The sequence below is a fragment of the Gracilinanus agilis genome, chromosome 2, assembly GCF_016433145.1.
Source record: "Gracilinanus agilis isolate LMUSP501 chromosome 2, AgileGrace, whole genome shotgun sequence".
Classification (NCBI taxonomy): domain Eukaryota; kingdom Metazoa; phylum Chordata; class Mammalia; order Didelphimorphia; family Didelphidae; genus Gracilinanus; species Gracilinanus agilis.
Window position 1 is genome coordinate 484,501,243 of NC_058131.1, and position 26,448 is coordinate 484,527,690.

The following is a 26,448-nucleotide window of genomic DNA, read 5'->3' on the forward strand; positions in this document are numbered from 1 at the left end:
TTTGGCATATGTTTGCCACAAAAGTATTTCTTGCTGTCATTGAAGCTATCCAGGCAGAATTTAATTAAAAAAAAAAAAAAAGTCCCTATATTTCAGTGATTCCCAAAGTGGGCACTACCGCCCCCTGGTGGATGCTGCAGCCATCCAGGAAGGCAGTGATGGCCACAGGGGCATTTATCTTTCCTATTAATTGCTATTAAAATTTTTTTAAAAATTAATTTTCAGGGGGCTAAGTAATATTTTTTCTGGAAAGGGGACAGTAGGCCAAAAAAGTTTGGGAACCACTGCTATTGGGTAAGGTACCCCAAATGCTCCTGTTTGTAGAAGACATTGGTCTGACTCCATCAAGGCCCAGACTCCCAAATGATGTACCACTCAAAAAAGACTCAGCCTAGCAACCAACAAATGAAAAAATGAATAGAAGAGAAAGACATATTGACCAGCCTATCATATGCAACTGGATAGATTGCTCATGGGGCATCAATTCTTAGATTGCTCATGGAGCATATATATGAGTCCTTCAGGGACTCATATATCTTGGAAACTACAGATAGAAAATGAAATGGACCCCGATTGGGAGAGGAGTAAAGGTGTGGCCTGGTTTGCATCTGGGAATCTCATAAATAACTCCAAGCTTCTCCCTAAAGTAAACACACAATTTTAAGTGTCTTTTGTGAAGCTTTATGGCTGTAATTCCTGAAATAAGACTGTCTCCAAAGAATCAAAATGGTGGGCTGCCCAAAGGGCAATGTGGTAGCAACAAAGATTATTTCATATTACCAAGGGCAAAATTCATGCAAGAAACATTGGGGAAATGCAGGACCAGAAAAAGGAAGTGGGCTAGTCATATAACAAGGGAAGGGTAAAACTGATGAAGGTCTGTGTGCTCTATGGGATTCAAATAGTGTCAGGGGAATGCTAGGAAAGTCCTAAAATTTTGGATAGATACCTCCTTGAAGAATTTATGAGACCAGCAAAGATCATATAAGCTGGCAAAGTGTGAGTGGAATACAATACAAAGCATCAGAGGGAGAACATAGATCCATTAAAGTAAATTCTAAAGAGGAAAAAAAAAAACTTAGAAAAGCTATCTATTTAGATTTAAATTATAATTTAAGGGCTAGGAGCATGCAAGTTGAATCCGAAAGGCTTTGCAGCAAGACTCCAAGATGCAATAAATTCAGTATTTACTTTGTATCTGTGTGTATCCATTCCTCTGCTAAGTGCTTCAGGGGATACAAAACAAGTATTGGTAATATAGTTTATATTCCAATTGTTGTGTTACAAAAGTTTCTAACTAAATCTAGAACTGTGAACTTATTATTCCCCTAGAAACAATGTTGTAAATGTTTATTATGTTTCCAGGTCTGCCCACAAACAACCACAAAAGACCAATCAATAATAAGTCTACTATTAGAAGCCCACCGAGAAAGTCCCAAGAACAGAGTAGGAGAGACAGGAAAAATTTTTTGTCTTTTCCTTTCTTAGAAGCAAAAGCAGCCTTAGGCAGAACTATATGTTACCAGGAATTTCTGAGCCTGACGCAAGCTCCCAAAACCATTCCCCTACAGGCAGCAGGAAATGTGCCTTCATTTGAGGGTAAAAAAGCACACAATTTGACTGGGGTTAGGGGAAGTCAAGAGAAGAGCTCATCCCAGCTTGGCATTATCTGGAAATTTCCTACTTTAATCATTCTTGTTAACTAATTGGTAATATCTGTTGTTTCTTGCTGCAGTAGACAATCAGTTATTCAAATCCTCTAGATTTGGTATCCTGGGACAAGCTCACCCCACTCTAGTTATAGTCTTGCTTAAAAAAAATTTTTGAAAGCATACCTTTGGCAATCTTCTACCTCCTACAGGTGCTCTACTTTTAAACCCCATGTAACACCACCAAGGTGCTCCTCTATGCACTTATGATCAGCATAATGTATCACACCTAGTTGGTGCTTTTAACAAATACTTGTTTCCTTCCCCTCTCCTCCATGCTATTCTAAGCTTTCTGCTGTACACCATATTCAAGCTTGCCATAATCCTACCCAAAAGCAGTACATGATTCAAAACTACCTTCCCTTTCCCTCTACCCAAATGAAAACTTCCATTACCTCATTGTACCCACATCAGCTAGCTTTTGGGAAAAAGAAATCTGGCTATTTTACATAAGTATGTGAATAACAGGTAAACTTTTAGCCCTGACACACTTGTTTGTAATTTTGTAAGCAGATGAATGCAAATTCAAATGATTCTCTAGATAGTAGAATTTTAGGGTAGAATGGCAAAGTGAATGAAGCAAAAAAATACTAGTTTTATGTGGGGAATATACTTTTGAGTAGGAGTACTCTTGGAAAGCCAGCCTTAATTCAAGAGTCTTCTCCAAATTATACTCTCCTAAATTATTCCAGAATTTCACAAATCTTTGGGTTTTTTTTAACTTTAAAAAGTAGGGGGGAAAGCCAGAAAGTAAATTCCTCCCCCCCCAATAATACCAGGGAACTAAAGCTCAAGGTGGGAAGTAGGGAAAGAAATTGGGGGCTATAGAGAAAATAAATAGATAGCTTTCCTAACTTATTTATAATTTGGGGACTACTGGTACATGGCATGGTACCTATCCAGCTGACTGACCAACCAAACAATTGACTGAAGAGACTTCTCAGCCCACGTGGCAAAACATAGAGCTCCTCACCTTCCCCAGAGGTGGGTGAACATCAAAGAAAAAAGTCCGATTGATATAGTAGCTTCCCATTTTTCCAAAGTGAGTTTCATCCCAACTGGAGCAAAAAGAAAAGAAAAAGGTGACAGTAATAAAAAGCAGCCCAGCTTCTGCAATGATACCTTAAAATTTCTGTGTAGAAACCATGTCACTGATCAAAGGACAGACGGTTCTACTTTTCAACTCCTATCCCCTCTCAGTCTTCCCTGAAGTTCAGAGGAAAGTGGCAGTGGTAATATGAGATAGTTTTCTAGTGGTTTTCCATTCCTGGTTTTTTTTTTCTATAAGCATGAAATCACCCATACCCTATAGGTAAGCACATAAAACTATAAAACTTGTTGGAGGGTGTTTCATAGAACATGGGCATTCCAGGTTGCAAAAATTAGAATTCAATACTATACTACAAATATCACAACTTTAGCAAATGAACAGATAGGTATTCCCATACCCATACTTATAGGATTATTAAATAATCTTGTTCATCACCACAGTAACTCTCTCCCACTCCATTTTACATAATTATTATATCCAAGTGGTAATCTGATTCATTGGTCAGTTAAAAGTTGCACTGAAGTCTCTCTTTTTTAAACTGAAGCCCAACTTTTTTTTAATCTTTTAAAAGTTGGCTACAGACTTCTACGTCTCCTCAGATCAGTACTCTCAAACTGAATATTTAAGAAGAAAACTAAGAACAATCTATTCCTACAGGGAAATTCCAGACCTGGTTTCCCAGAAGCATAATCATCTGCCCTTGATATGGGAAAAGGGCAAAAAATATCCCTTTGCTGCTGCTGCCTAAAGAGTTCAAATATTAACAGTATAGGTACAATGAAAACAGACCTTGTATTGCCTTCCCCAATGCAGTTAGGCTAAATTCACATCATATGGAAGGCAGTGAAGACACTCTGTTAAATGTATTCTGAAATGATGACTAATAAATGGGGGAGATCTCAAAGCACTCTGAAAAACATTCTAGACCCATAGAATTATTCTCTTTCCCTAGGTGAGAAATCCTACACAGCCGGATGAGTTGGGCTGAGGGCTGGTATCTTGGCCCTTAAATGTCCATTTATTCAACAGGTGAAAAGTTTTTACAGATTTATCCTGGACCACCCTTTCACTGCCAGGCCTCACCTCCAATCACATCCCGCCCCCTTGGCCGGCTCAGCCAATCAAACAGCTGTTCATCCCCTCCCTGTTGCCATGGCGCCCCAGCCTCACCAGACGTGCGCCGGCTCGTGCAACCGGTGGAAGCGAGTGGCGAAGGCCAGCATGGTGACTGCGGCCAGCAGGACCCACCCCACTGCTCGCCCAGGGGGCTTTGGTCTCGGTTTCGAAGACTGCTTAGAGCAAAGGCCGCCATCCCCGGCAGCTAGCTCCGGCTCTGCCAGTGGAACCCCGGAAACCTTCGACCTGCAGCGGCCACGACGGAGGCGAAGCCCGGACTCGGCCAGACCTACTCCCACCGCCGCCGGGCACATCCTTCGTTTACTCTGCCCAGGCCCAGATACCAACCGGTTCTCCCCACCAGCCCAGCCAGCGAGGGGCAAAGGGCCTCAGAATGAGGCGACCTGGGAAATGTAGTTCCCCCTTTGCTTGCCCCGCCCCCTGTCTTGCCCGTAGTTGATGGCGTGGTGCATTGTGGGAATGGTAGTTCTTGATCTGCAGCCGGAAATCTTTAATGAGTCGCGGAACACGATGGGAGAGGTAGTTCTATTTGCCTCGCGTTAAGAAGAAGAATGAGCTAGAAAAGCGTAGAAGGGACTACCACTCCCAGGAGCACAAAGGAAACCTAGACTATAAAAGCAATCTAATCCGATCTCCCTCACTTGACAAATTAAGAAACTGAGGCTCTGACTAGCTAAATAATTTGCCCACGCTGTCCGGCGAGTCCCAGTTGTGAAGCTTCTTGAGCACAGAAGGGTCCAAGATGCAGGCAGGAAAGGTCTGTGCACAACGGAAGGGCTAAGTGCCCGGGACGAGGGGGGGAAGAAAGGTGTCCAGATTTCTGACTCCCCCAAACTCTGCTACCCGCCCAGAATTAGGCCTAGCCTGCAGAAAGAGCCCCTTTGTCTCCCCGAAGTAGAAAAGCGATTTCAACACCTTCTAAACTTGCGGTGGCCCCACTGCACTCTGGGATATGTCGTCTCGCGGACTCGAGCGAGATTGTACTGCGTCGCACCACTGCACCCTCTGTTGGGAAAGACTATTGAGGCCCAGAAAGTAGCTAGATTACTCTTAAAGTCAAGAACCGAATTAGTCACAAAGTCAAAACTAACTATAATCATTTCTGTGACGCTTTCAGTTTGCAAATCTCTTGACAAACATTTCATTGTATCTTTTCAAAACCTGGGAGCTACAATGCAACTATCAACAATTTGGAAATAGGTCTTGATCAATGACACATGTTAAAACCAGTGGAAATATGCATCAGCCATGGTGGGGTGGGGATAGAGCTGGAGGGGGGTTGGGGGTGAAGTGGAAAGTAAGAGCATGAATTATGTAACCATGTTAACTTTTCAAAAAAGTAAATATTAATAAATGTTTAAAAAAAAAACCTGGGAGCTAACTCCATTTTGCAGATGATGAAACTGAGGCACAGAAAAGTTAAGAATCTTGCCCTGGGTCACACAGTTGTAAGTATCAGAGGTCCGATTTTAACTCAGGTGTTTATCAGCGTTTTATCCACCTAGAAGCTTTAAAACCTAGAAACTAGGCTCCTGAGTTCCAGTCAAGTATTTAGAGATGCTAGTGTCTCCTTTCAAGAGCCCTTTCCCTATTATTCTGGTTCATTTCTACCCACTGGATTACTCTGTAATTTGGAGAATATTTTTTTCTGTATAAATAAGTGGTTAAACCTCAGAGCTACAGGGTAAGAGTTGTCTAAATGAGAAATGAGTGCAAAAATATCTCCTTCCTTTGCCACTACTTATTTAATCAATCAGTTGATAAGTAAGCACTTATCAGGTGCATCCTATATCCCAGGCTTTGTTCTTTCCCTATAAACACCTTTTACTCTCTGCTACTGGCAGCACAGGCCAGAGTTATCTGTGGACTAAGAGTACTAGGCCATGAATCAGAAAGATCTAAGTTCAAATCCAGCCCCAGACACTTTTGAGTTATATGACACTGGGCAAGTCACTTCACCTCAGATTGATTGCCTGACAAAAGAATCCACTGGAGAAGGAAAGAACATACTACTCCACTATCCTTGCCAAGAAAAGGATAGCTATGGTCCCTGAAGTCATGAAGAGTTAGACCTGGCTGAATGATTGATGACATCAACAACAATAGGCCCTGTATATATTCTCTAGAGATGTATAATTTATTTCTCTCAGTTGCCCTAAGGGGAAATAAAAGGGGAGGAGACAAATATCTCAGGATTCCCTATACCTATAAGCATTGACTGTCCTTCATGTGAGTCCAATTTTAAAAGAAAAATACCCCTATTAAGCCTCTAATATCTTTTTTTTTAAACCTTACCTTCCATCTTAGAATCAGTACTGTGCATTGGTTCCAAGGTAGAAGAGCAGTAAGGGCTAAGCAATGGAAATTAAGTGACTTGCCCAGGGTCACACAGCTAAGAAGGGTCTGAGATCAAATTTGAACTTAGGAACTCCTGTCTCTAGACCTGGCTCTCAATCCACTAAGCTACTCAGCTGTCTGCTCCCTCCTCCCCCCAATATCTTAATGTTAGAGAATCTATCAGATTTTTTATGAGTGGGAAAATAAAGACGATGAGAGGGGGAAGGGAGTAAAAGGCTGATTCAGTGAGGGGAAACAGGTACCTAAAACAATATTGCTTCATAGTTGTGCCTCAGGTTGTCTCTTTACACAATGGGTTCAGCAACCTTGTGGGAAGTATGTTAAGAAAAAAGAAATCCCACCAGAACTGGGACGCTAGATGGCCTGTCTTTCCCTTCCCAAAGGCTGGCCACAACATTGAGCCAAGTAGGAGAGTACCAGCTTCCCCATTGGCTCCTGTATTCCACCCCCTATTAACTCCTCCTCCCACCAAGCAGGTTTTTAGGGAAATTCTTCTGTTCAAGGTTCATAAGAGCAACATGGCAGTTCCTGGGAAGGTAAGGCTTTCTGGAAGCTAGGAGCCCCACCAAGATGCAGGCCCTTTGACTCTCAGTGAAGACAGCTCCTGTCCATTTTGATCCTTTGATCTTAAAGTTCTGAATGTGCTTTTGTTCTCATAAGACTTTTTGTGACTTCTTTGTGCACAACTTTGTGCAACTCTGCCACACTTAAATCCAATTCATTCACAAATCGAAACATCAAAAACTAAAGATCTATTCTGCAAGCCCACTCCCTGTTTAGAGTGGGAAGCACGATGTCCACCTCTGCCCACCCTAGGAAGAGTTCTGTGACTAAGACCAGAAAGCATGAATTAAGTGTCTCTCTCTTCTCTCTTCTCAGCCAATCCTCTATTCTTATTTCCGAAGCTCCTGCTCCTGGAGAGTTCGAATAGGTAAGAGTGGTCTCCCTTACTCATCTTCATAATCCTAGAGGAGAGGTTGAAGGGAAATCAGAGGACTCCACAGAAGCTAGGAAAGGGCAGCTTGGTGGCTCAGTGGATTGAGAGCCAGGCCCAGAAAAAAATGTAAGATAGGAAGACAGAATTCAACTGCACTGCTTTGGGTTAAAGGTACCAGCCCCTCCCCCATCTCCAATCAGCTAAGTCTTATTAGTTGCGGGCTTCCCACAGGAAAGCAGAAAGTTGGGGGCAGGGAGGACAGCACATTATTTTTCTGTAGTAATTATTTCTTCCATTCACCCTGCCATTGCTTTTCTTCTCCCTACCTCATTTCCTCCAATGCTGCCTACATCTTGTGGGTATTTTTTGATCATTTCATAGGAGACATTAGAATTGTTACATTACATGTACAGTCTCCATCAAGTTCAAAACTTTATTTTCCAAATTGTCACTGTTAACACTTGACAAAAAAGATTTTTTCCTTTCCTGAAAGTTTTGTAATTTTCCTAAATTGTATTTCGATTAAAAAAAAAACAAACAACTCTCTAGAGCCCCATTAATAAAGTTATGCTTTAGAATTGAGCTGTCCTGGCAGCAGCATCTTTGCTGGGGGCCAGGAGCAGGGCCTGGCTTTTATCAGTAATTGCATTCCTTTCCAGGCTTTTATCTTATTTGATTTTGCTAACTAATCAGTTGGGGAAGGTCAATGTCCTGAAGAGAGAGCCCTTTAGATTCCCTCTGAGCCTGTTAGAAAAAGGGGAGGTTCCAATGGAGGGAACAGAAACCAGAAGTGGGAGAGAGGACCAGTGAGAGCAGGGCCATGCAGTTGTCAGAACTAGCCAGACAGTACTCCAGGAAAGCCATCTGTGGGCCAGAGAGATTATCTTCCAGGACTTGAAATCAGGAAGACCTGAGTTCTTCTCTCACTTCTGACACTGACTAGCAGTCTGTCACCATTTACAAATTATTTCATTCCCTTCCACTAACTTATCTGGAAAATAAGGATAGAGGTTCTAGGAGATAATCTGTAGAAAGCAATATGTAAACATTCAAGTACTATGTAAATAAATGCCAGCTATTAATTGATTCTAAAGCAAAACACACACACACACACACACACACACACACACACACGCACACACTAAAAACTGACAACCAGCAACTCAATAACAGCTCTCTCTCTCTCTCTCTCTCTCTCTCTCTCTCTCTCTCTCTCTCTCTGTCTCTCTGTCTCTCTGTCTCTCTGTCTCTCTGTCTCTCTGTCTCTCTCTCCACCCCTCCACTCTCCCCTCTCCCCTCTTTCTGCCCACTACCAAGAGCAACCTTCTAATTCTGTTTTATGGGTAGAACCTAGGAATCATGGAATATTAAAGGCCCAGCCCCCTTCTTATTTAGCAATCTCTTCTGGAGTCCACTCTTTCAAAAGAGGGAAAAACTTTCATTTTTGGGCAGCTAAGATTGATAAGTTTTTCCATATTCCAAGTGAAAACCTTCTTCCCTGGAACTTTCTACTCCCAGATCTTTCTGTTTAATCTTTTAAAGATATTTTATTTTCCCAATTACATGTAACAACAATTTTCAGGATATATTTTCCAACATTCTAGGATCCAAATTATCTCCTATCTCCATTCCCTACCCCCTCTCAGAGATGGAAGCAATTTGATCTGGGTTATCGGAATATTCCATATTGGTTGTTGTATTGTAAGAGAATACTCATATAAAACCAAAACCTCTCAAATAAAACCATAAAGAAACTAATGTGAAAGAAAGTCTGCTTTGATCTGTATTCAGACTCCAACTGTTCTTTTCCCTGGAGGTGGAAAGCATTCTTTGTCATAAATTCTTTAGAATTGTCCTGTAGCATTGTATTGCTATGTCTACTCCTAAATCGTGAGGGAAAGAAACTACTAATCCCTACATGAAGATAGCCACAGCCCACATATTGATTTAGTTTTTAAAATATAACATTTTATCTGTATTTTATTGAGTTTTTATTTATTTTATCAAGTATTTCCCAAATATGTTTTAATCTGGTTTAGGTCAAATTTAGCAGCCAGTATGATAGCTCTGCCCTTTGACAGAGGCTCTTAACCTTTTTTAGTGTCATGGACCCCTTTGGCAGTCTGGTGAATCCTTTGGTCCCATTCTCATAATAAATGCATGTTTTTAAATGCATAAAGTACATAGAATTGCAAAGTAAGCCAATCGTACAAATCAGTTATAAAAAAAAAAATTTTTTTAACAAGTTCCCAGACCCCAGGTTAAGAACCTGCTCCAGAACAAAACAGAATGGATCTATCTCATCTTCTTCCCCATGATAACCCTTTAGATCTTTAAAGACTGACAATCAAATGAGTTCTGGGATATGGGACCAGTAAGATAGAAGGCCACACACTTGATCCATCCCACTAACTTTTTTTTTAACCCTTTCATTCTTAGAAGCAATACTAAGTTTTCCAAGGCAGAAGAGAGGTAAGGGCTAGCCAACTGGGGTTAAATGACTTAGCCAAGGTCACATAGCTAGGAAGTGTCAGAGGCCAGATTTGAATCCAGGGCTTCCCATCTCTAGGCCTGGCTTTCAATCCACTAAGCCACATGCTGCACCCTACTCCCCTAACCCCCACCAACTTAAAAAAAAATTCAAAGAGGAATTACATGCTATATGTAGAACTGAGTCCACAGGATAAAAAAAAGGAGCCAAGTGAGTGATGGGGAAATATAAAGATGGGGGGAGAGGAAGAATACTGAAACAGCAAAGATTTCAGATAGAAGAAAATAAAAACTTACACCACAAGCAGATAAATCAGCAGAGAGGATCTTAAATCTAAAAGGGAAAAATAAATACTAAATCTTCAAAAATAATACAAAGCTCTTACCAAAAGTCAAAAGACAAAATTAATGCCTAATGAAATATGGATTCTTATATAATCTCAAGAGGGCATGGAACTACAACAAGAAATTCCAGATGGTTCAAAAAAGAAATGAGAAGAAACTAAGAATACATGTTTGTCAGAAGTTATAGTTCTCAGAGCAGTAATTAAAATAAAATTCAATTAGCAAACTAGGGAAAAAAATAAATCCAATTCCTAACCTGGGAACTACTGACTTCAGTTTGATATACCAGTGGTTCAGAACTTTATTCAACTTCTGAGACATCTGTGAACCATTTGGGACATGTGAAAAAAACATTTTAATCTTCTTCACCTCCCAGCTCCCCTAATCCAATCACCTCTCCATCCATATCTCACCCCAGTTACATTTATATATACCCAGAACATCACTATTCTATTTCCCAAACTCCTGACAGCTATCTTCCTTCCCTTCTATCAAAGATGAAATATTCATTACCTTCTTTGTCTAAAGTTGGTCAAGGCAGGATTTCTGGAAACACTAAGAATACCTCAAGCTATTTAGGAGACTTTCCTAGGTTAGATTAATGAGAAAGGAGGTGGAGTTTACCCTTGAGGACTTGATTTCTTCCATTCAAATATTGATTTGTGGGTGTTGAGCAGATTACCCTCATCAGAGAAAGATATGAGACATAATATGTTCTGAAATAAGATGAGATACTGCCATTTTAAAAGCACCTTCAAGGAGCAGCTGGGTGACTCAGTGGATTGAGATCCAGGCCTAGAGACAGGAGGTCCTGAGTTCAAATATGGCCTTAGATACTTCCTAGCTATATAACCCTGGGCAAATCACTTAACCCCCAGGACCCAGCCCTTACCACTCTTCTGCCTTGGAACCAAAACACAGTATTGATTCTAAGATGGAAAGTGTAAAGGGTAAAATTATTATGGTTGGACTGAATATTTAATTGGGTGGTTGCCAAGAATTTAATTCCAAATGATTTTTTAACAATTTATAAAATAGAGGGAAAGAGTGAAAGTAGAGAAATGAGAAGAGGATAGAGTAAGAGATCTAGCTTAACAAGCTAAACTATGTGCTCAAGCCCTGGCTTACTCCAGCAGGGCTCCAGTAGCCCCAGCCAGATGGCCTAAGGGTCAGTTAACAAGGGTTTTAGCCAAGAGGCCTCTTCCAGAGGAGGGGCCCCTCTGGAGGCTAGTACCTCCAAGAAAAATCCAAGGAAAGGAGTTAGCCCTTCACTCACCCATGTGGTAGTTCTAAGGAGAAATATAAAGAAGTGCAAGGTCCTCAGCCAGAGCTCCTCCAGGGTCCAGTTCAAGGAAAAATAACCTCAAAACAGAAAGTTCTTGACACTTTTAAAGACCATTCCTTTTGTCACTTCCTATCCCTTCCTCCCACTTTATGTGTACCAATTATAGCTAAAGCTTTACTTAGGACTGCCCAGGGGACAGTCAGTCCATTCTGATTAGTCACCCACTTTCACACATATGGTTTTCAGACCTCCTCTTACTTAAGGATAAATGGGGTGTGTACCCTTTTGGTGATTAAATCTAAAAATGGGCAGGGTAGAATTAATCCCGTCTTTACAAGAGTAAGGATTTAAAAAAATAAAATAAAAGCATCTTTATTTCATTGTTAACACTTCTCAAACTGTCATTGAAAGCAATGGGTTTATACTTTAAAGAATTAAGTTCAAATGTCTACATCACATGGAGAAATCACTTTCATCCCATTGAGGCTTTATTTTCCTCATTTGTCAAATTGAAGGGGACTGGGCTAGAGGATGGCTAGGTCTTTTCCAACTCTATGAATCTATATAATAATTTGTTTCTTTGTTTATGAATTTTGATTTTTGGTGCTCTGGTTGTCCTCTTCACCCCTCCCCTCCCTGGAAGGCTTAGTGTTCCAGGATTTGGGTTCCTCACCAGGAAACAGCTGTACCTGTTATAATGGAGAATATGAACCCTGATATTGATTGGCATCAATATTTATGGATAGATTCAATTGTTGGCAGTTGAAGAAAATCTGCTGGAGACTGGTTATATAAAAAACCCTATTTATTGTAACTATAATATAGGAATTAGAGATGAGTTAGGATGAGAGTTATTAAATCTATTTATCCCTAAATCTAATAAATACTAATACCTGGTTCCCCATCTGCCCTGTGAGGAGCTTCTCACATCTGATTTCTCAGACCTCACTTAAACTCCTTAATCTATCTATAATATAGAACATCTAATTAACTAAGTTAATCTACTTAGACTCCTTTTTATATTATATCTTCAAGTAATCAATTCAGCCCTCTCTGTCTCCAGTCTCTAAACTCCAGCTTTTGACAGAATCACAGACACTGCAGGTTTCACAGAAATGAAACTGTCCCCTCTGGTAGAATCAGGGAACTGTCAGAGTCGCACTCACTCTGTTCTTCTTCAGTCTTTCTCAAACACAAGATATTATTCCCAACCAGCTACTCCAAATCCTCAAGGAATATCAGAGGAAAACCGCCAACCATCCCCTTTGAGCCTCAAGCCCAAAGAGTGAGTCCAGTAAATCTTAACTGCCCTTCCAAGAGAAAGCTGAGAATTCCTTCCCATGAGGATTCCACTGTTTGAATTAAAGGAGTCTAGCTCATTCCACCTTGTCTTCTCTAGCCAACCACCTATTCCTACTTATCAATAATTTCTAATTACTTATCTAATTCAGAATTTACTCATTACACCATCCCATTCATTCAGCACACACTTGTTAGGCTCCTCCTGGGAGGCAGCGCAAGGTGTCAGGCTGAAGGCAGAGATGATGAGAATGGATGACAGACTGCCACTGCCGTCCCTGCCTTCACAAGCTTCCATCTAGGGAGGAGTACGAGATGTAAACAGGGCCACTCTGTTGTGTTGCATAGAATAAGTACTGCATGAATGGTGATAATAATAATATTTAGCTTTTAGAGGGAGTACAGTCCTAGAGTCTAAGGCAGCTAAGTGGATCAGTGGATAAAGTGCTAGTAGACCTAGAGTCCGGAAGACCTGAGTTCAAATCCAGTCTCACTAGCTGTGTGACCCTGGGCAAGTCATTTTACCTCTTAATCCACTGGAGAAGGAATCCAGAATCTTTGCCAAGAAAACCCCATGGCTTATATTGGTGTATGTTGGGCCCATGGGGTCAGAGAGAGTCAGACATGACTGAACCACTTTTATATAGTGCTTTACGGTCTGCAAAGCACTTTCCAAACATTATCTCTTCTTATGCTCACAAAAGCCCAAGGAGATTGGTGCTATGATTAACCCTATTTTATAGATAAGGAAAATGAGGTTAAGAGACTTGCCCAGAGATACCCGAGTCCTCCTGACTCCAGGTCCAGTGTACCGTCCACTGCCCAGCTGGTCTAGACAGTAACTACTTAAACGCTACACAGGAGAGAGAACGGTTTGTGCCCAGGTGACTAGGGAATACTTCCTAAAGGTGACAACTGGAGAAACTTCCTTTAGAAGCCCAGCCACGGGAGCCTCTTCCCGGGCATGGGAGCCCGCCTGCCCCATCACCAGCCTTTGACATGGGTGTGCTGTTTCTCCCTCTGCAGCGCTAGCTCTCAAGGGGATTGACTACGACATCGTTCCGATCAACCTCATCAAGGACGGGGGGCAGCAGGTAAGAAAGACTGCGCCCCAGGATGTCGGAGACCGTTGCAGAAAGTGGACGGCCTCCGGGCTTTTGTCGGGTGGGATTCTCTGGGAAGGCTTCATAGAGGCGTTGGCTTTGGGGCTAAGATTGGAAGGATGAGTCGGACTTCACGGGACAGAAATAGCAGGGAGGCCACTCCAGGCAGGGAGCCAAGAACGCGTAGGACGAGGCTGGGACTCGGGGAGCCGCTCCAGTCTGTCTGTGGGAGCCAACGTAAGCCGCTAACAGCTACTCTTCATAATGGCCCACGTTGAGAGAGTGCTTTAGAGAAGACAAGAGCAGGCCGGCCCGGGAGGAATAGAGCGACATTCCTTTCCCCCCATCTGACTAACCCAGGCTTTCCCTTTCCCTTTGGGATCTTGTCTTCACAGTTTACTAAGGAATTCGAGTCGTTGAACCCCATGAAACAAGTGCCAACCCTGAAGATCGACGGCATTACCATTACCCAGTCCGTGAGTACTGAGGACGGGGCAGCCCGTGCTCATCCTCCCAAGCAGATGGGGTGGAAGCCATTCTCTCTAGTCTCCTTCTCCCTCCCCATCCTGATGTGCGCATGTGCCAAAGGGGAGACAATGATTTAGTCCTCTGAAAGCCTCAACTCCAGGGAGTAAGGATTAAACTGCCTTCTCATTTCTCCCTTCAATGGGGATAAGAGTCTTCAAGCTGGGCCTTTGGGGCCAGGATTATGGGAAATCTCTAAGGGTTCCTTCTGCGGCGCGAGGATGGGGCAGATAATTTGGGGAAGCCTATGGAGAGCTGGACCCCCGCCTCTGCTGTCCCACTCTATCAAATAAGCCCGAGCTAGGCTTCGTAGCCATTCCCCTGGGAACAAACCTCTTCTCACTTCCTTGTTCCTTGTCCTTGTCGCTTGTGGGTTGCAGCTGGCCATCATCGAGTATCTGGAAGAAACACGACCGACGGCCCCCAGGCTCCTGCCGCTGGACCCCAAGGAAAGGGCCAGTGTCCGCATGATCTCGGACCTCATTGCTAGTGGAATTCAGCCCCTGCAGGTACAGACCTTTAAAGACAATCAATCGTAAGTCCCCTGAGACTTGTGGCCGAGAGAAAGATGGCAGGGCCACAAAGAGAAGGGCCAGAGGTGCAAGCCACCTCACGGAATCATGAAAAGTTTAGTGAGACTTCTAACTTGGTATTATCTAGCCCTATCTAATCCAATACTTGATTAGATACCCTCCATGTATTCAAGGCACTGGACCTCCCTAGCAAAACAAAGACAAAAGGATGTTCACTTCTTACCCTCAAAGAATTACAGTGTGTTTTGGAAATAAAAGACATAAACAGATAAATATGTCCACGATGATTTGAATAAAAGAGAAACCCCAGTAACTTAGCAGGATCAGAAAAAGGTTGTCCCTAGGAATTAACACATGGACTAAAATAAAATGAAAAAGCTGCTGAGGCAATAGAGAAAAGTGGTTTGTTGGAAGTGCTATGCAGGTTCATAACAGTTCAGAGTAAGAACAAGATACCCTGACCCGTAGTCCAAGGCTCTCTTCTACATCCCAATATCTGGTGTAGTGAAACACTCCAGTGACTGACTGTTCTCGAGAGAGACAGTGGAAAACAGAAGATTACAGAGAAGTCTTGCTGACTTTTCCCTCTCCTTTGCAACTATCCCCAAATAGATTTGTGGTTGGTCCTGTCCAATTTGGGATTGTCCTGGCAAAGATCCTGGAGCAGTTTGTCATTTCCTTCTCCAGCACATTTTTACAAATGAGGACCTGAGATTAACAGGGTTAAGTGACTTGTCCAGAGTCACACAGTTAGTGTTTGAGGCTGGATTCCAACTCAAGAAGATGAGTCTTCCTCACTCAGGCCCTGTACTCTATCCCCTGTACCATCTAACTGCCCCAATCCTAAGTAGGATTCAGCCTAACTATTCCTGAACCCAGAGTAGGATTATATGTTACTTAATAAAATTTTCATTATTATGATGAATTTAAGAAACCAATATGAATATATCCTTATGCAAAGAAAAACAGAAAAGGAGGCCTGCATATGAAACTGTGAATCTTCACTATGTACAGCTTAGTTATTCTATTTATTAATTTGTTTTAAAGGTTAAAACTGTGCTAAGGCTTTTGAAACACTCTATTTCCAATTGAATTTTCTTGGTCTTATTAGAAGGGCTGCTAGCATTTCTCTATTATGGATAATGCTAGCTTTTGGTTTTAGATATTATTTACCATTTATTTCTGATTTTTTACTATCTTTAGCATAAAGGGGTATTGTATTTGGTCAAAAGCTTTTTCTGCTGGTGTAATTCATGTTTATAAATAACATGGTTATTTATAATATATAATTATTATATAATAACATATTACATTAAATGTAACAGTAATATATAACAACTCATTATTTTCATAGTTTTCCTAAAAGTGAACCAATCCTACAATTCTAGTATAAATTCAACTTGGTCATAGAATATTGATCTTCTTAGTGTGTGGTTACATAGCCTCTTTGATATATTACTTGAGATTTTTTCAAATATATTATTTAGAAATATTGGCCTATGGGTAGCTTTCTCTGAGAGCCCTTCCTGTTTTAGGTACCAGGATCACATTGGTTATCATAATAGCAGTCTCGCAGGATCTTTTTTGTCCCTATTTTTTCAAATAATTTATGTGATGATGGAATTAATTTATCTTTTGAATATTTGATAAAATTCACTTGTAAATCCATCTATTCTAGGATTTTTTTTTCCCTTTGGAAGTACTTTTATGGCTTGTTTGATGTCTTTTTTTCTGAGATTAGGTTATTTCAGTTCTCCATTTTTTGTTCTTTCTGTTAATCTGCTATCTATTTTGTTAACCTTTTCATATTTTGGACATATTCATTTAACTAAACAGTTAGTTTTAGGTAATTTCTGATATTAATTTGTTGTAATTTTCTTTTTTTCCTTTTTTTCATATTGGCAGTTTTGTCTCTTGTTAAGAGCAACTGGCTAAGGGCTTATTGAGTTTGTGAATTTTTTCAAACCATCTTCTAGTTTTATTTATCAACTAATAGTGAATTTTTTTATATTTATCTGTTTTAGAATTTCTATTCATGGGTTTGTTTTTATTTCTTTTCTGGTGTTTCTTAGTTGTGTGCCTGATTTATTGATTTGTTCTTTTATTAATGAAAGCTTTTAGAAATAAAATTTTCCAGTAAGGAATGCTTTGATTGCATGCTAAGAGTTTTTAGCATGTTGCTTCATCTTGTCATTTGCTTTAATGAGATTATCTCCTTTCTATGATTTGTTCTTTTACCTATCAATTCTTTTTTTTTAACCCTTACCTTCCATCTTAGAATCAATACTGTGTATTGGTTCCAAGGCAGAAGAGTAGTAAGGGCTAGGCAATGGGAGTTAAGTGACTTGCCGAGGGTCACAAAGCTAGGAAGTGTCTGAGGCCAGATTTGAACCTAGGACCTCCTGTCTCTAGGTCTGGCTCTCAATCCATTGAGCTACCCAGCTGCCCCCTATCCATCAATTCTTTAGAATTAATTTATTTAGGATTTTTTGCCCCTATTTCTTCAAACAATTTATGTGATAATATCATTTGAATATTTGACAAAATTCACTTGTAGATCTATCTAGTTCCAGGGTTTTTTTCTTGAAAGTTATTTTTGGTTTATTCAAAGTCTTTTTCTGATATTAGGTTATTTCAATTCTCTATTGCTTGTTCTATTCTGTTAACCTAATATTTATTTTGTTAACCTTTTCATATTTTGGATATGTTCATTTAACTAAACAGTTAGTTTGAATCCTTTCATCAAAACTCTTTATTAATTACATTTTGTAATCATGTTGTAGTCAGTAAGGAAAGTGTTTAATATCTGGTTTTCTGCATTTAACTATGAGGCTTTTGTGCCCTAGCACATAGTCAAGTTTTGTAAAGGTGTCATGTAGAACTAATAAATAATCATATTTCTATTTCCATTCAGTAATCACCAGAGAACTGTCATACCTGACTTTTGTAAAATTTTATTCAGTTCCTTAACTTCTTCCTCATTTATCTTTTTGTTAGATTCATTTAGACTCGAAGTCTACGGGTATCATAGTTTACTATTTCTCCCTGAAATTGGATTAACTTTTCCTTTAAGTTCTTAGGTGTACCATTTATTGCATATGTATTCAATATTGATATTTTTCTATTATAGTGATGTCATTAAAAATGATGTTAATTTCTCTGCTTTTTCCTTTAAACTATATCTGATTTTTTGCTGTTGTATTGCCCAAGACCATGATTATATAGAAGAAAATTCTGCACTTGGTGTTGTAGGCCAGAAAAATCTTATCAACTAAATTAAAATAATTCTAAATATTTTCTACTTAAAGAAAGATAAAAAAAATGGAGAGAGTTTCCCATTGCCTTTAAATATCTCTGATATCCAATGTCATACAACTATCTCTGATATAAGCTACTTTGGAATTACCATTTATATTATTCTCAATCAACAAAATTGGGGGCAACTGGGTAGCTCAGTGGATTGAGAGTCAGGCCTAGAGACAGGAGGTCCTAGGTTCAAATCTGGCCTCAGACACTTCCCAGGTGTGTGATCCTGGGCAAGTCACTTGACCCCCATTGCCCACCCTTACCACTCTTCCACCTAGGAGCCAATACACAGAAGTTAAGGGTTTAAAAAAAAGAAAAAAAAACAGTCAACAAAATTCCAAAGTCAAGATTAAGCAAGAGTTCAGAGTCAAGGTAACAGTCTCAGAATAATACTAACAAAATGTTAGTGCAACTTAGAAAATCATTTTAATAAACCTTGTAATTTGACAACTTAGTCTAAGGGCAGTGGTTCCCAAACTTTTTTGGCCTACAGCCCCCTTTCCAGAAAAAAATATTACTTAGCCCCTTGGAAATTAATTTTTTTTTTAATTTTAATTGCAATTAATAGGAAAGATAAATGCACCTGTGGCCATCACTGCCTCCCTGGATCACTGCAGCACCCACCAGGGGGCAGTGGCGCCCACTTTGGGAATCACTGGGCTAAGTCTTCTCCTTCTACCTAGCCAACTCAAGAGATACTTACATTAACAGAAGTAATCAGAGATGTTTCCTTTTCTTAGTCTCTTCATTACTGAATCTGGCCAAGGCAGGGGAAAAGAGGACAATGCTCTTAATTGGAGCAAACGGTGGCCTCCCTTTCTTTGATCATCATTCCAAATCCATCCTCCAACACAGTTCCCCACTATACTTTCACCCATTTTCACCCACATCAAAGGAAGTGGTTAGGTCTCTGGTAAGAAAAAAAACCCCACTGTATTATTTTATTTTATTTTATATTATTTTATTAGAGTTTTGATTAAATACTGATAATGTTTCTTATTTAGGTGGGACCAAAGACTACACTAAAATATTATCTTAATATTATTTTGTAATGTGTAGCTTAAAAAGGCATTTGGGGTATGGGTGGGAGAAGCAATTCAGTGTGCCTCCACAACTGCTACTTCTGCTGTTTTAATTTTTTCTGAATCATAATGTATTCTACTCTAGCCCCTCAATTTACAATTCTATAAGAATCTTTGTTTCAAGTATTTTGCTTATAATTAACATATTATTGGTTCTACCTCTTAAATTCATTCTGCTAACCTTTCTTTTTTATTCATTCAAGTTCATGATTATAATTATTAATTGCATACTTCCCATTATCACACCCTCTTAAACATCTTCAATTTTCTACAATAAAAAAAGAATAGAGAGGGAATGGAAAGCAAAGGAATCTGGTCAGCATTAGTAGTCTTTAATTAAAATAGTCTGTTCCTACTCTTCTGCCCCTCATCTCTTCACCTGGTTCTTATACTTTTTCTTTATAATTAACCCTCTGAAGCTGAAGCTTATTTTGTTTGCATCCATTCCCTCTACAATTATACTCTTTTTTTTCTTTTCTTTTTTTTTTTTAAACCCTTAACTTCTGTGTATTGGCTCCGAGGTGGAAGAGTGGTAAGGGTGGTACAACTATACTCTTGATATTTTTTCCCTCCTCCCCTTTTCATATTCACACCTATTTGCCTGTTGCTTTTAATGTATTTCTACAAACTTTGTGTGTTTGTAGAACCCTCCTTTATGAAGTTCAGATAAGAGATCAATATATGCAACCATTCCACAACCCTTCTTCTATGTTTAAATGCTTTTCTTATTTTACCCTATTTGCCTGAAGTAATAAGTATCTCCTCCTTTTCCTCATTTGTTCCCTGTGGTATTCCTTTTGCCCTCCCTTTTCTTTCCTTTCTTAAAACCAATGGAACAGAACATATCCACATAGAGGTCCTATGTTTTTTTCATTTAACTTCTTCTGGGACTCTTTGAAGACATGAGGGTTCTAAAGGAACACAAGTCTCTTCTCTCCCTATCAAAATGTCAATACTTCATCATTATTTAGCCACACCCAGTAGCTTAGGGTATTTTTTGACCATGCCATTACCTGGTGTTGAAGTTTAGGTTTTCTCCTGGAAGTGATCTGTGAATGTTCCTTGGTCAAATAGATCTGGGCAGTCTCTTTTATTATTTCTTGAAATTAGATGTCCAGCACTCAACATCATGGACCCAGTGGAGTTGTAAAAGTGCTTGGGGGCAGAAATTTAAGGTCTCATTTTTATAGGGGTTTTTTGGGGGGACACTTATCTGTGCCACCTTGGGATTAGTTCATTAACATGTTCACATTGTCTCAAAAAATTATCAGCATCACTTGATGTTCTGATGGTCTTTACTATGAAAGTTTGAAATTTTCTGGGATTTATATATCATAGGACCATAGGAGCATCCAGATGGCATCTGCTAATTAAGCACACATTACCAGGATGTGAATTTTGGTTAACATATGATAGTTTTTGTAAATTATGCACCTTGATTTTTAGGGTCTCATTTGCAATATTATTTCCTGTTATTGACCCTTTATACTGGCCATCACCACTTTAGGCAGTCAGAGAAGAAGGTCCCAGGGACTAGGTATCTCCACCCCATCCCCTGGACCTCAAGGAACTGAGATCTTCCCAGAGCAGAATCTCCCAGGACAGAAGAAATGACGTCTCTCACCCTAATATGCAATTTTGGATTGATAGACCTAACAGAAAGTTGGTGCTGAGTTGGCAGGATTAACAGGGCTACCAAATCTGACCAGTGGATTTCTTTTGGATTCTCAGAACTTATCTATCCTAAAGAAAGTGGGTCAAGAAACTCAGCTGGCATGGGCACAAGCAGTCATCAGCTCTGGCTTTAGAGGTAGGTCTCTACCCTGTCCTGCCCTCATTACAAGTCCCCAGTTCTGGATTTCAGGGCACTTGCCCTGCTCATCCAGTGCTGCTTTCATGATCTCCCTCTAGTTTTTCTGGTGTTGATAAAACAGACTGGGAAATGGAAGGACTACAGGGCTAACAACTGAGAAGGAGATGGGCTGGACAATAGCTAAAATGGTTTAATGGGAACAATCCGAAACCAGTGGTCAAATCTCAAATCTTTGGGCTGCCTGGTCTTCCCTTTACTAGGCCACTTATGTCCATGGCTTTTTATTTTCTTCTTTTCACAGCCCTAGAGAGTGTCCTGCAGAACACAGCAGGGAAGTACTGCCTGGGAAATGAGGTAGGGACCATCCCGATGTCCCTCTTCTTCCTTCTCTGTGGCCCCCTTCAGGATCTGTGGCTAGAATAGAACTTCATAGAAGAACTAGCAGCACCACTCAGCGCCAAAGGCAATAAGCCCTTTCCTTTGGCACGTTTAAGGAAAAGCCTCTGAGGGAAGGCTGCTCGCTTGCATGGAGCCAGCCAAAGAGGGAGGTTTGGGCAGGGACAAGGGAAGTGGCGTTAGCCCCTCTTCACTTCACTTCAGCTAGCTCAGACACCTCCACTCCAGGGTAGCCACCGGACCTTTCTTACACAGGAGTTGGGGCCAGTAACTTCACAGCAGGACTGTGGCAAGGAAAGAATCCCCACTAGAGAGGTCAGCAGGAAGCCATGGCAGTAAAAAAGAATACAGACTCCTTGAGGCAGCTGGGCGGCTCAATGGATTAAGAGACAGGTGTGGAGTTCAGAGCACCTGGGTTCAAATCTGATCCCAGACACATCCTAGCTGTGTGACCCTGGGCAAGTCACTTAACCTCAGTTGTCTAGCCTTGACCACTCTTCTGCTGTGAAACCAATACGTAGTATCCATTCTAAGACACAGAAGATAAGGGTTTCCAAAAAAGAAAAAGAAAAGCCCCCTGCTTCCATGGATCAGAACAGTTCTGGGGTGAGGGCAGCTGGCCATGGCTGCTTGCTCAGCTTTGGGGAGGGGGATAAGGAGGAGTCTGGACAGCTCACTCAATTCTTGGCTTATAGGAGAGGGAGAGCAAGCTTAGTAAAATTGTTTATTTTTTAACATGTAGTGCGATACCCATTCTACGTGGGAAGGCATACAAAACATATTTCCATAGTAGCCATGCTGCCCAAAAAAAAAAAAAAAATATAATATATATATATATATAAAGCAAGTGGGGAAAAAATATGCTTTAGTCTGCCCCCAGAGTTCTTCAGTTCTGTCTCTGGAGGTGGATAGCATTCTTCATCATGAGTCCTTTGGCAATTGTCATGCCTCACTGGATTGACCAGTCACTGAGTCTTTCGGTTGATCATCGTTGCAATATTGCTGTTACTGTTTATAATGAGGAACGAGCATTTATGAAGCACTTGCTCTGTGCCAGGCCCTTTGCAAATATTTCTCTCACTTGATCCTCATAACAACCCTACAAAGTAGGTGCTACTCATCCCCATTTTACCATTGAGGAAACTGAGGCAAAGGTTAAGTGACTTGGCCAGGGTGGCACAGCTAGTAAGGGTCTGAGGCTGAATTTGAACTCAGGTCCTCTTAATTCCAAGGCCAGCACACTCATCATGACAGGTGAGGGAATCAGATATGCTCGGGTGTTTTATGAGAAAGCACTGCTCTGATGGAACTGATTGACTTCCAGTCAAAGAAGGCACCAATCAGTCAGGAGGTTGTGTTTTTAGTCCAGAAGCTTTTGGATATAGAAGATCCACACAGAGGGAAATTCTAGAAAAGGGAAAGAGAAATATGGAAATATGAGGCAGAAGAGAACCGAAAAAAGAAGTTTGGCCAGAACAAAAACAGCTTCCCCTTCCCTGTCCGTGCACAAAGACTCAACCCTTCTTCCTCCTCCCTGCTCTTTCATGGTTCTCCCAGCCCTCCATTGTAGCTTGGGTGCATTGGTGTTAGCCAAAGGACTGCCAGACCTTGGTGAAGTGGGGAAACAGTCAGGAGCCCCAGAACCTGCCCAGTTCATCCAGGCATTTTCTCTGGCTGATCCCCATCCCTGGAATGCTCGCCCTCCTTCACTCTGACTACTGACCTTTCTGGCTTCCTTTAAGTCCCACCTAACATTACACTTTCCACAGGAAGCTTTCCCCAACCTCTTAATTCTGGCGCCTTCCGTGTTATTGCTTCCTATTTATCCTCTAGGTGGCTTGTTTATATATATTTGTTTGCATGTTGCTTCCATCAGGCTGGAAGCTCCTTGAGGGCAGGGGCTGTCTTCTGATTCTTTTTGTCTCTTCAGTGCTTGGCACGATGCCTGCCACGTAGTGGGCATTTAACAAGTGTTTACTGACTGATGGACTCATCGGCCAAACTCTAGCCTAAGGGAAGTCTGTGGTCTGAAGTGGCTTGTGGCAGCCACTTGGTTTCTGGCGCCATGAGAAGCAGCTGAACCTTGGGCAGCAGGCCTCTGCGCAGCTCCCCAGCTCTGGAGGGGAGAACATTCCAGACTGCCTTCAGACTGCATACCCCAAGGCAGCCACCCTTGCCTGACCAAGGGATCCTGCTCTTTAATGAATATTTATTTCAGTGGAACATTAGGGCTAGAGCCCCAAGAATTCTGGAAGAGATTTCTGGCTTCCTGCTACATTCAGAGGCTTTGGGGCCAGGGATGCAGTTATTCCTGCTTGAGAGGGAAAGAAGTGCATGACTGTTCTATTGAGGTGGCTAAGGATACAGTCAGAACTAAAAGGCGTGTGGGCCAGGATCCTGGACTGGGACCAATTCTGACCTCTCTCTGCAGATCTCCATGGCTGACTTATGCCTGGTGCCTCAGGTGGCTAATGCTGAAAGGTGAGTAAAGACCCTCACACCCTGCCCACCACCTCACCCCATTCTCCAACCACAGGGAGACTTCTACATATATAAGCAACTAGCTTTCCCCCATGGGACCCCCCCTTTTGTAGAAGTCTTACTGGTAGCATCTCAACTTCTCTAATTCTCTATTGGGACTCCACTTTCCCTTTTGTGAGGTCCAATGAAATGACCTCAGTCACTGCAGGGATGATCCATCTCTTGGCTTTTGCTTGTTAGAAGGTGATTGTGCCCATATCCTAGTTTCCTGTGAGGCGTCCCAGACACAGAACCCCCCAGCAAGCATTTGTCCCCTTTCTATAGGTGTTCACTGCCCACATGTATCCTTTGCATTGTCCCCAGAGAGCAGACTAGACCAGCACACAGACATCCAGCTTTACCCATTCGCCTCCTTTCCCCCCAATACAGCAAGTATCAATTGAGATTCTAGTATGTGTGGGGCTCCTTTGGGTACCAAGAGGAATACAAGACAGTTCCGGATCCTGGGGATCTTGAGTTTTACTTAGAGCAAGGGTCCTACACCCTTTTTTGTGTTGGGGGCACCTTTGGCAAGCTGGTGAAGTCAACTAACCCCTTCTCAGCATCATTTTTCAGTGCATAAAATACATGAAATCACAAAGGAAACCAGTTATACCAAAATACAATTACGGGGGGCTTGGGTCTATCCAAGCCATCACATGCGTTTCCTTTGAATTTCTTCTCTTTATGGAAAAGAAACATCTTCACTGTTGAGGGGAAAAAAAGAAATACAAATTTTAAAAATATTTTACATTCACAGACCCCAGGTTAAGAAGCTCTAGTAGAAAGACAAGATACGAAAAGATACTTTCAAAACTAGACAGGATAAGGACCGAATAACCCCTAGAGAGGCTTGCACTGCCTCCAGAAAGCCACCACTCTTGCAATGCCTGCTTCTACTTTCCCTCAAGAATCTCTCTGCCCAGATCAATAAAACTTGCCTCTCCCTGCTTCTTCTCAAGTTCCCCGTGTCTGTGCTGAAACCTCAGCCTCTGCTCAATGCCTTCCGTTTCTGCTGCAGGTATAAGGTGGACCTCTCCCCCTACCCCACCGTCATGCGCATTTACAAGACCTTGCTCACCATGGAGGCTTTCCAAGTGAGCCATCCTTCCCGGCAGCCTGACACCCCTCCAGAACTCCGGGCTTAAATCCTGCCATTTGCCACCTTCTAGAATACTGAGAGGGGGAATCATACAGGTTTAACAGGCACAAAGATAAACAAATCATGCTTAGAGTGAAACGAGTTCTGGCCTGGAAGTGAGGAAACCTAGGTTGGAATCCTGGCTTTGCCAAATGCAGAATTCTGCTGGACCTCAGTTGCCTCTTCTGTCAAACCTGCAGATCAGTGATATCTGTTGGGCCTATTTCATAGGGTTATGGTGATCAGGATCAATCATGTGGGTAAAAATGCTGGCAAAAAGCATGAAGTGTTAAATAAATGGCATAAATAAATAAATATGGGCTGCTTCCATGAATAACATGCATTTTTAGTTCATTAATCTTTTTTTTTTATATATATATTTTTTAAACCCTTGTACTTCGGTGTATTGTCTCATAGGTGGAAGAGTGGTAAGGGTGAGCAATGGGGTCAAGTGACTTGCCCAGGGTCACACAGCTGGGAAGTGGCTGAGGCCGGGTTTGAACCTAGGACCTCCTGTCTCTAGGCCTGACTCTCACTCCACTGAGCTACCCAGCTGCCCCTAGTTCATTAATCTTGATGTGCATCAATACCTCCCCGCCCTGGATCCAAGAAGAAGCTTATCCTTTAAGCCAAAGGTAGAGTTGTTGTTGCCAGGTTGGTTTACTCAAGTTCCTCTTTATGATCCCACTTGGGGTTTTCTTGACAAAGATACTAGAATGGCTTGTCATTTCCTCCTCTAGCTCATTTTTATAGATGAGGAAACTGAGACAAGCAAGGTTAGATGACTTACCCAGGGTCTTACAGCTTATAAGTGTCCAAGATTAGATTTGAACTTGGGAAGATGAGTCTTCCTGACGCCAGGCCTGGCACTCTCCCAGCTCATTAAAGGCTATGCCCAGCAATTGAAAGGGAGAGAACACATACCTCTAGAATTTTCACAATAACTCTATTTTAGGGGAACGGCACAGGAGAAAACCTGAGGCTTCACTGGAGCCAAGAGCTTCTGTTTTGCAGACTCTCCAACGAGGCAGATCAGTACCTCATCTTAGAGAGATGTCTGGAGCAATGAAGTTAAATGATCTGTTCCATGGTCATATTACTCTATAGTAGTACCCAGAAGGACTTGAATGTAGGTCTCCCTGCCTCCAGGCCCAGCTGCCAATCCACTCTGCCATATTCTCCATTTCTATAGTCATATAAATAGGTCATGGTTTGGGTCCTAAGTTAAAACAAGTGGAAACTTAAAACTAACTAGCTATACATGGTAAAGAAGGAAACATGGAAATACCAGGTCCATGAACCTTCTATATTTTTATTTTCAACCCTTCCTGTGTATTGGTTCGAAGGCAGAAGAGCGATAAAGGTTAGGTAATAGGGGTCAAGTGACTTGCCCAGGGTCACACAGCTAGCACATGTCT

At 41.4% G+C, this 26,448-nt stretch overlaps 2 protein-coding genes across 5 annotated transcripts in view; one reads left to right on the plus strand and one right to left on the minus strand.

Moving 5' to 3' along the window:
- The window catches only part of POMT2 (protein O-mannosyltransferase 2), a 40,623-nt gene extending 36,433 nt beyond the window's left edge, over positions 1-4,190 (minus strand). The window contains exons 1-2 of the mRNA XM_044664956.1: positions 3,931-4,190; positions 2,683-2,767 (exon numbers count right to left, since the gene is read on the minus strand). Coding sequence (XP_044520891.1) covers positions 2,683-2,767; positions 3,931-4,190 — 345 coding nt within the window. The remainder of the gene's footprint in view (positions 1-2,682; positions 2,768-3,930) is intronic.
- A 371-nt stretch (positions 4,191-4,561) lies between these two features.
- Positions 4,562-25,364, plus strand: GSTZ1 (glutathione S-transferase zeta 1). 4 transcript variants are annotated; one of them, XM_044664957.1, is made up of 10 exons: positions 4,573-4,654; positions 6,732-6,791; positions 7,135-7,186; positions 13,638-13,705; positions 14,110-14,190; positions 14,620-14,748; positions 20,892-20,970; positions 21,275-21,327; positions 23,801-23,850; positions 24,911-25,364. In XM_044664957.1, the coding sequence occupies exons 1-10, from the start codon at positions 4,640-4,642 to the stop codon at positions 25,035-25,037; spliced, it is 714 nt and encodes a 237-aa protein (XP_044520892.1). In that variant the 5' UTR covers positions 4,573-4,639; the 3' UTR covers positions 25,038-25,364. The 4 variants fall into 4 exon arrangements, with proteins under 4 accessions (XP_044520894.1, XP_044520896.1, XP_044520892.1 ...); XM_044664958.1 differs by having other exon boundaries at positions 4,625-4,654; positions 6,759-6,791; XM_044664959.1 differs by lacking the exon at positions 6,732-6,791 and having other exon boundaries at positions 4,562-4,654.
- The last annotated feature ends 1,084 nt before the right edge of the window (positions 25,365-26,448 follow it).